At 43.7% G+C, this 9,856-nt stretch overlaps 1 protein-coding gene and 3 long non-coding RNA genes across 4 annotated transcripts; 2 read left to right on the forward strand and 2 right to left on the reverse strand.

Moving 5' to 3' along the window:
* Positions 1-2,982: 2,982 nt before the first annotated feature.
* On the reverse strand, positions 2,983-4,193 carry LOC139024216 (uncharacterized). The gene is made up of 2 exons (XR_011475503.1): positions 4,003-4,193; positions 2,983-3,910 (listed from the first exon to the last, which is right to left on the reverse strand). It is a non-coding gene; the product is annotated as an uncharacterized lncRNA (long non-coding RNA).
* A 1,195-nt stretch (positions 4,194-5,388) lies between these two features.
* LOC139024215 (uncharacterized) lies at positions 5,389-5,635 on the forward strand. The gene is made up of 2 exons (XR_011475502.1): positions 5,389-5,490; positions 5,555-5,635. It is a non-coding gene; the product is annotated as an uncharacterized lncRNA (long non-coding RNA).
* Positions 5,636-5,672: 37 nt separating this feature from the next.
* Positions 5,673-6,042, forward strand: LOC139024214 (uncharacterized). Its single transcript, XR_011475501.1, has 3 exons — positions 5,673-5,763; positions 5,853-5,950; positions 6,000-6,042. It is a non-coding gene; the product is annotated as an uncharacterized lncRNA (long non-coding RNA).
* Positions 6,043-6,125: 83 nt separating this feature from the next.
* Positions 6,126-8,113, reverse strand: LOC139024212 (protein FAM168A-like). Its single transcript, XM_070438805.1, has 4 exons — positions 7,948-8,113; positions 7,394-7,574; positions 6,983-7,114; positions 6,126-6,852 (listed from the first exon to the last, which is right to left on the reverse strand). The coding sequence occupies exons 1-3, from the start codon at positions 8,038-8,040 to the stop codon at positions 6,999-7,001; spliced, it is 390 nt and encodes a 129-aa protein (XP_070294906.1). The 5' UTR covers positions 8,041-8,113; the 3' UTR covers positions 6,126-6,852; positions 6,983-6,998.
* Between the last annotated feature and the right edge of the window lie 1,743 nt (positions 8,114-9,856).

Genomic DNA, 9,856 nt, shown 5'->3' on the forward strand with positions numbered 1-9,856 from the left:
TGTGTGTAGTGGTGTGTGTAGGGTGTGTGTAGTGATGTTAGTGGTGTGTAGTTGGTGTGTGTAGTGTGGTGTGTTAGTGGTAGTGTGTATGGTGCTTTAGTGTCCATCAGTCTGGGCTCTCAGTTTCACTCCATCAGTCTGGGCTCTCAGTTTCATCCCATCAGTCTGGGCTCTCAGCTTCATCCCATCAGTCTGGGCTCTCAGCTTCACTCCTCCATCAGTCTGGGTTGCAGCTTCACTCCTCCATCAGTCTGGGTTGCAGCTTCACTCCTCCATCAGTCTGGGGATGATGACAGCACTGACACAGGCCCCTGGGGTTCAGCAGGGCCTGATCATCTTGTCCTAATCTAGGCGCTTGTCATATCCCATCTGGACTACTGCAACTCTCTGTTGGCTGGGCTCACTGCTTGTGCCATCAGAGTGTGTGTGTTTGCATAGGGAGTGGTGTGTACTGCTAGAAGTGATAGACCGACGTCTTTCTCAATAGGTTACGCCCACACACGCAGACACACGTTCACGGTCTGTAGGAAGAGCAGCAAGACCTCTACCATGTGTGCAATTGGACCTTAATGAAATCTGTAGGCTTAACCCATCACTATAGTCAGAGGCTGCGAATGCACCCACCTACCACTACTAATACTTAAAGTAGTTCTAATGTAACCACACCTTACAGTACCCAGCCACTCCTCTGTCCACCCATCACTACTGGCTGTGTTAGTCATACCCCTGCTTCTAGTACACACCCACTTCTCCTATATTTAATGGAAGGAAAAACTTGACAACGACAGAATTCCTTTTATAGGAATATTTTAATAGTTATTCAATGTTCTACATCTTACAGTACGTATTATACAATAACAAACTTGGCTTAGTTATGGTACGAAGATCACTAACTGATCTTCAAAAAATAAAAACAAGAAAATGAACAAAAACATAAAAAAAGAAATTAAAAACAGATTTAAAAACAGATTTACACTTCATATCACAAGCCTGACATGGGTCCGCAACACTGGACCAATAGCTAACATACAATTCAGTTCACGCAACGTTGAGAAAACGTTGTGCCATGGTTTGCCACAACGGTATGGTAATGTTACCATTGTTTGTGCAAACTGGGTACAAAACTTCAAGGGGGTTGTTCCGAAACTCGCTCCAGGGATAAAAGTATTTTGGAAGACGAGGAATTTCCACTTTTTGCATCACATTTAGTGTTCAAATTATTATTTTAGAAATCTCCAACAAGTGAAATAAAAAGCTGCAGAACATTGAGGAAAAAACACAAAAATAAGTGCACTATTCCTCCAATAGTAGTGTTTTAATTTGAGGAAACTGCTAAGACATGAAAACTGCTAAGACATGAAACTTGCTAAGACATGACCACAGAGGCAAAATAAAGAGAGAAAAAGAGAAGTGGGGAGAGGTGGATGTTTGAGTGGCTATTTAAACATACAAACACCATTTTGATTTGACATAGTTGTGAAGAAATGAAGAGCAAAATACACAAAAACATCAACAACAAATCATCTTTTAACATCTTTGAAGGCTCTTTAACTTCTTTCACATTTTTTAAAAACGTATTCAGAGATGGAATGATACAAAAGGTGAAGGACTCATAAGTTGATAGCGTACGAGTAAAAATACCTTCAAATATATCCTCCTTTGAGCTCTGCAGTTAAGTGTTAATCAGGGCTGGGGTCAATTTCATGTCCACTCAGAATGAGTTGAAATTCAGTTCCCTTCCTGAAACGACAGCGTTGAAATGGAACTGACACGCACCCTATTCATGACATCACTTCCATCCAAAACACAGGCATGCAAACAAGTGTCGGCGAGAAAGTCAGAAACAAGCCCCCTCAGAGTGTGTGTGGGATAGCGGACCCTCAGACTTGTGCTCTATGTATGAATAATAAACACCAAATTGCAGTTATACCTTAAATAACACTTATGGTAAAAAGCGCTCAACTTTACACGGCTCAGGAAGTCCAACATATTCTGTTTCCTATTTTCGGCTGAGGTGTAAAATACTGGAAGGAATTCCTTTGCCCGTTCCAAAATTATCCCGTTTTTAGTTGCTCTTAAAGCATCAGATGGGTTTAAGCAACATGGTAATAGCTCCACCTACAGTAGCCTTCTGGAAGGTTCAGTAGAGTTGAACAACCATCTTGCTTCAACACATCCAATCCTCTCTGCTCTCCATGAGTTAGAGACTGATGTTAGACTGGGCGCCAGACTCTGGTGGTTTAGTGACACAACATACAGAGGTAAACCTCAGAATGGATTACATCAGACTTGGTTCTTGGTTATCTACATGGTTCCAGTCTGCCATTACACTTCTCATGACCCGTGTCATCACTTTATCTCTGTTATGAAGAGGTACAACGCAAAGGAGGTGAGAGACGGGGAGAGAAGAGGGGGGGGCGTGAAGAACAACAGAGGGAGATAAGTCAGAAAGCTGAGAAAACAAAACACAGAAAGCACAGACAGACAGCACAGACAGACAGACAGACAAACAGACAGACAGACAAGACAGACAACGACAGACGAGGAGAGGAGCTGGAACACACAAAGAGAGGAAAGAGTCGACACAGCAGACGTAGAGAGAGAAAGGGAAAGCTGGAAAAGCCACGAGAGCTGGAACACAACAGAGAAAGAGCTGGACACAGACCACAGATGAACAGAGAGAGAGAGGGGAAAGAGGGGGCTTTGGAAACCACCCAGACCCCAAAACCCAGAGAGAGCTGGAACACAGAGAGAGGAAAGACTGAACACCAGACGCACAAGAGAAGCTGGAACACAGAGAGAGAGAGAGCGGAAAGAGCTGGAACACAGACCACGAGAAGCTCGAAACGACAGAGAGAGAGGAAAGAGCTGAACACAAGCCAAACGACACGGAGAGAGGGAAGAGCTGGAACACAGAGCCACAGAGAGGAAAAGGGAGAGAAAGACTGGAACACAAGCCACCAGGAGAGCTGGAACACAGAGAGAGAGAGAGGGGAAAGAGCTGGAACACAGAGCCACAGAGAGCTGGAACACAGAGAGAGAGCGAGGGGAAAGAGCTGGAACACAGAGCCACAGAGAGCTGGAACACAGAGAGAGAGGAAAGAGCTGGAACACAGAGCCACAGAGAGAGCTGGAACACAGAGAGAGAGGAAAGAGCTGGAACACAGAGGCACAGAGAGAGAGGAAAGAGCTGGAACACAGAGCCACAGAGAGAGTAAAATTGAGGAAGAGAGAGAGAATCAGACAAGCTCCAACCCGATGGCAGGATGTGGAGGTCATTAGTAACTAATTATTACACTTGAATTGAGGAACAGATTTTCAGACAGATCATGTTTGGAATAAACAAGTTACTACAATACACCACCACAGAGTGATAGACAGAAATCAGACATTACTCTCCCCTGCTTCCTTCACACCCCCTGGTTTTAGATTCTAAAGGTGGTGGATATCTTCATGTTAATTCAAGCCTGCTTTGCAGTAACACACAACCACTCAGTGTATAAATAGACTGCATGGTGATGCATGAAGCTCCATGCTACACCTGAATATGAACCATCCTTATGCTCAAAAGACCACGGAAGGAAAAACACGCCGTCTTTTTCTTAACCTCAATGTGAAACAACAATGAAACAGTGGATGTTTAAATAAATGCTCAGGAACAATAAGCCATTTTCTTTTGTTGATATTTATACTAACTAGTACAAACATTATCAGGACTAAGGAACTCTTACTGAACGCTCGATATCTATTGGTTAGTTTTCTTAAATGACAGTTGAAACTGCCTCTCTCTGTTTCACTACAAAGCCTAGCTACCTGGTACCTAGTAGAAATTATTGTTGTCAGGTTTTTTTTATTTATTATTGTGCAACGCTTCCTCGTGAGATTATTACAATAACTCTGATATGTACTGCTGCCAACTACAGTAACAGTGAACTCTGATATGTACTGCTGCCACCACAGACTATAGTAACAGTGAACTCTGATATGTACTGCTGCTACCACAGAATACAGTAACAGTGAACTCTGATATGTACTGCTGACACCTCAGAATACAGTAACAGTGAACTCTGATATGTACTGCTGACACCTCAGAATACATAAACAGTGATTCAAATGATTGAGTCTGGATACACAGCCCATAATCCAGATTTAAGGATTACCAGAATAAGAATTTAAAATGATTTTAATTTCTAAATGAACTTATAAAATAAATTACTGTCGCGGTAACCGTTATAACGAGGCATTTTATCTTATTATTGCAAATTAACGTCTTGGATCTACTTTGATACAACTGTAAATTGCTTTTGTAATGACCCGTGCCCCACAGATTCTAACTGTGATTCATACCTATCTATTTAAAAACCTGAAACATGGCATACACAACTTTCCCTGCTGCCCGCTCTTCTCTCCCCCTCCTGACCTCCCACTCTCCCTCCTGACCCCCCACCTCCTCCTCCTGACCACCACTCTCCCTCCTGACCCCCCACACTCTCCCTCCTGACCCCCCACTCTCCCTCCTGACCCCCCACATCTCCCTTCCTGACCCACCACTCCCCTCCTGACCCCCCCACTCTCCCTCCTGACCCCCACTCTCCCTCCTGACCACCACTCTCCCTCCTGACCCACCACTCCTCCTCCTGAACCCCCCACTCTCCTCCGACCTCCCACTCTCCCTCCTACCCCCACTCTCCCCTCTGACCCCCCACTCTCCTGCCTTCCTGACCCACCACTCTCCCTCCGACCACCATCTCCTCCTGACCCACCATCCTCCTCCTGACCCACCACTCTCCCTCCTGAACCCACCACTCTCCCTCCTGACCCCCCCTCTCTGCCACGTCACCATTGCCACGTGCTTCCAATCCCTTTAACTCCTAAACATGTTCCTCAATAAGCAATCAGTCCGAGTGGTGGTCTAATGTATTTTGTGTGGCTGTGTTGGTGAGAGAGAGAGCATATGTTAGGTGTGTGTTTAACTGTGTTGGCACACGTTTGAATCCATGTTATTATTTGATTGACATTAAGTGATCCTGCTTTAAGTATGACTTTGTTATGTATGTATGTATGTATGTATGTATGTATGTATGTATGTATGTATGTATGTATGTATGTATTTATGTGTGTTTATATGTATGTATGTATGTAGTATGTATGTATGTATGTATGTATGTGGGTGACTGTGTGCAATGACCACACCATCCTGTACACACAGCAATAAATGTATTCACATTTTAATTAAATTTATCAGTTTAAGCTAAATGGACAAATGGCCTCTATATTGAGATGAATTCAGTAACTGGTAAGTACTGTGACCTTGTGATGCCTGCATACCATGTCTTTACAGCCACACAGCAGATCTAGTCGTTACAGATCTAGTCAGACATCGATCTAGACGTTACAGATCTAGTCAGATAGCGGATCTAGTCAGACAGTGGATCTAGACGTTACAGATCTAGTCAGACAGCGGATCTAGTCAGATTGGATCTATCAGTAGTGGATCTAGACGTTACAGATCTAGTCAGACAGCGGATCTAGTCAGGATAGCGGATCTAGTCAGACCAGCGGATCTAGACGTTACAGATCTAGTCAGACAGCGGATCTAGTCAGATAGTGGATCTAGACGTTACAGATCTAGTCAGACAGCGGATCTAGTCAGATAGCGGATCTAGTCAGACAGCGGATCTAGACGTTACAGATCTAGTCAGATAGCGGATCTAGTCAGACAGGGATCTAGAGGTTACAGATCTAGTCAGATAGTGGATCTATGTCAGAACAGTGGATCTAGACGTTACAGATCTAGTCAGACAAGTGGATCTAGACGTTACAGATCTAGTCAGACTGATAGTCGGATCTAGTCAGACAGTGGATCTAGACATTACAGATCTAGTCAGATAGGTGGATCTAGTCAGACAGTGGATCTAGACTTACAGAATCTAGTCAGATAGCGGATCTAGTTCAGACAGTGGATCTACGTTACAGATCTAGTCAGATAGCGGATCTAGTCAGGACAGTGGATCTAGACGTTACAGATCTAGTCAGATAGCGATCTAGTCAGACAGTGGATCTAGACGTACAGATCTAGTCAGACAGCGCGATCTAGTTCAAGGATAGTTGGATCTAGTTCAGACAGTGGATCTAGACGTTACAGATCTAGTCAGACAGCGGATCTGGTCAGACAGCGGATCTAGTCAGACAGTGGATCTAGATGTTGCGGATCTAGTCAGACAGCGGATCTAGTTGTTACAGATCTATGTAAGAAACAGCTAGAAGCTGGAAGATGAAGATCAGAAGGAGAACAGAGGTGAACAAAGAGAAAAACAAGAGGTATGCTGTTCCAAGACAGTGCTTTGTTGGAAAGGAAAATTAAGGGATTAAAACAAATAGAAATGAATGAAATCAAAACCCTGTGCTGACATCTAATCGTTAGAAAATTTGGCAGCATAAATTGATGATGAAGGTGGTGGAGGAAGTGTTCAGTACATTCCCACCATTGGATCTGGAACACACCAACAGAACACGGACCACAAGCAGAGCAACAGACACCCATGATTGGTCAATCACTCTGGAGTTCCAATAACAATGGAAAAATTGAAATGATGATAAAAAAARAAAAGAAAATGAAATAAATAAAACAAACAAAAGAAAACAATGTAATGCAATGACATATTGGCAAATCAAAGAAGAAAATAATCGTTGTGTAAAAAAAATAAAAAAGCAGCTTTTATAAAACACTACAGAATGCAGCAAGTGTCCGTTGCTCTTTAGTTTTGTTGTTGCAGACAGATGTGAGGTTGCCATGGTGACCGTAAGAAGCCCGTGTAAGACTGGAGTAGTTGCATACGTTGGACTCCAGATCTGAAACGACAGAGACAGACACAGAGAAACAGAGATCTGAAATGACAGAGATAGACGCAGAGAAAGAGTGAGAAGACATTGGATTGATTGAGATTGGACTGTGGACATTTGGAATTATGAGATGACTTACCTCTCGGGGGCGGTGTCTACCAGTGGGGAGGGACATAGCTGTAACCAGGTGTGCCCTGGGGCCGGTACTGTGGCATGGTGACGTGTTGGTGAGCACCCAGCTGAGCGTGCTGAGGCGTGGTCAACAGGGTTCCTACAGGACGACACACGCATCAGCAGCCTAACATGTCATGTTGTCACTATTGTTTTGACCGTAACATTAGGGTCTATATGACGCAGACCAAACTAATACAACTTACACCAAAAACACATAGCAGCAACACAATCATTTTAGCATAAGAATAATCAATTTTGCATAGGAAATTAAATAGAGTAATTGAAAAAAAAAGGTGTTTAATATGAAAATATATTTAATGTTCACGTGATGTCAACATGATGTAGCCACATCAGCTTCCTCAGTCACCCGTCCTACCTGCACTCATAGCCATGGTGGTCCCGGCAACCATCCCCATGGCAGCCATTCCGTTGTTTCTAGGGGCTTGGACCGGGGCGGGGTAGAGGGCTGAGGGCAKGCTGTTTGGCTGAACCACTGTGGTGTGGTGGATTACATGTGGCTGAGGCTGAGCAGCATACACAGGCTGGGTGTAATACGCCTACAGACACAGAGACAGAGGTTAGAGTGTGTCTGTGTTAGTGTGTGTCTGTGTTAGTGTGTGTTTATGTGTGTGTACATGTGAGTAGTGTGTTGATTTACATAGGGCTGGGCCGCATACACTGGCTGGCCATATACGCTGCTGCCTACAGGGAGACAGAGAGAGAGGTTAGGGTGTGTATGTGCTTATCAGTACATAAAGGTTCTACTGAGGGTAGACGTTGAGGGAGTAGGGTGTGTGTGTATGCTGAGGTTAGGATTGTATATAGGTGTGTGTGTGTGTTTGTATAAAAGCTGCTGAGGGTAGGAGTAGGGTGTGTGTGTGTGTGTGTGTGTGTGTGTGTGTGTGTTGTGTGAAGGGTATGTGTGCTTACCTGTGCATATAAGTTCTGCAGGTTCTGCATGCTCTGCAGGTTCTGCATGCTCTGCATGCTCTGCTGGGGTAGGCACTTCTGATGGGGTACCATGGCTGTCTGGTAAGGGTTGGGGGAGGGGGAGTAGGGCGGGGGGCTCCGTTCGTCTGGGTGGGGGGGCACTTTATATGGAAGTACCCGCTGTAGTGTATCCTACACACACACACACACACACACACACACACACACACACACACACACACACACAAAGAGAGAGATAAAACAGATTCAGCGGCCAAGACGTGTATAAGAGTAACACATCCTTCCTCTCAGTCCTAATGTAGTACCTCAGCAGTGTTCAACAACAATAGTGACACAAATATTTGTGAAACACCTATTTTTCAGTGGCAATTGACAAGACTTTAACTGACTAAATAGACCCAGAAAAAACAAACGAAATGAAAATGATTTCAGTTGACTAAAACGAGACAAAATCATCTCTGTGACAAAAATCAGACTACTAAATGGACTGGACAAGAGGTTTTGGAGAGATTGAGAGCTTTTCAGAAATTACCCATAATATTACCCATAATGACCCATAATATTACCCATAATGACCCATAATATTACCCATAATGACCCATAATATTACCCATAATGACCCATAATATTACCCATAATGACCCATAATATTACCCATAATAACCCACTGGCTCTATGTTTTGTTTAGTTTTGTTCTATGGTCCATTCATGAAGCATATTGTGGTCCGCTCTAACACCAGGCCACTTGAGGACCGGACCATTAACCATATGTTCAGGATACACCTTGTTCGGTCATGTTACCTCATTAGCTAGCTATAGCTAACAACCTGCATTCAGCAGGATGCAACGTTCTGGAACGTTCAGATAGACATATGGTATGTAGAACAAACATGCTTCTGACATGTTGAATAAGGAATAAGGTTAGGTCTATTATCAGAATTTCTATCATCAAATATGTTGGTAGGACAAGGCTATGCATGTTTGTGCACATGGAAGTCAGTGATTTATGTTTACTATAGTTTAATGAGGCAATACAAATCTGATGTGACTAAAATGAAAGGGCATTTAGTTGACTAAAATGGCCCACTGTTTTTGTCATTTTGAAAATAACTAGACTAAATCATTATTCAAATGACAAAACATGTGACTAAGACTTGATAATTTAGTCAAAATGACGACAACTAGAGTAAATAAAACAATAGTGCCAAAATGAACACTGCAATAGAATGCAATCCAGTCAGAGTATGACTAGTCAATGTCTCCTCCTAGTGGTAGAGCCTCATCACTACACTCTCCTAGTGGTAGAGCCTCATCACTACAGTCTCCTAGTGGTAGAGTCTCATCATTACAGTTTCCTAGTGGTAGAGCCTCGTCACTACAGTCTCCTAGTGGTAGAGCCTCATCACTACAGTCTCCTAGTGGTAGAGTCTCATCACTACAGTTTCCTAGTGGTAGAGCCTCGTCACTACAGTCTCCTAGTGGTAGAGCCTCATCACTACAGTTTCCTCCTAGTCTCATCACTACAGTCTCATCCTAGTGGTGGCGCCTCATCATTAGTCTCCTAGTGGTAAAGCCTCATCACTACAGTCTCCTAGTGGTAGAGCCTCATCATTAGTCTCCTAGTGGTAGAGCCTCATCATTACAGTCTCCTAGTGGTAGAGCCTCATCACTACAGTCGCCTAGTGGTAAAGCCTCATCACTACAGTCTCCTCTTAGTGGTAGCTCCTCATCACTACAGTCTCCTAGTGGTAGAGCCTCATCTACTATCTGCTAGCGTGGAGCCTCATCACTTACAGTCTCCTAGTGGTAGAAAGCCTCATCTACTACAGTCTCCTAGTGGTAGAGCTCATCAACTCCGTCTCGCTAGTGGCAGGCTTTTAGGGACAGC

Source organism: Salvelinus sp. IW2-2015, unplaced genomic scaffold (genome assembly GCF_002910315.2).
Source record: "Salvelinus sp. IW2-2015 unplaced genomic scaffold, ASM291031v2 Un_scaffold1194, whole genome shotgun sequence".
In the NCBI taxonomy this organism is placed as follows: domain Eukaryota; kingdom Metazoa; phylum Chordata; class Actinopteri; order Salmoniformes; family Salmonidae; genus Salvelinus; species Salvelinus sp. IW2-2015.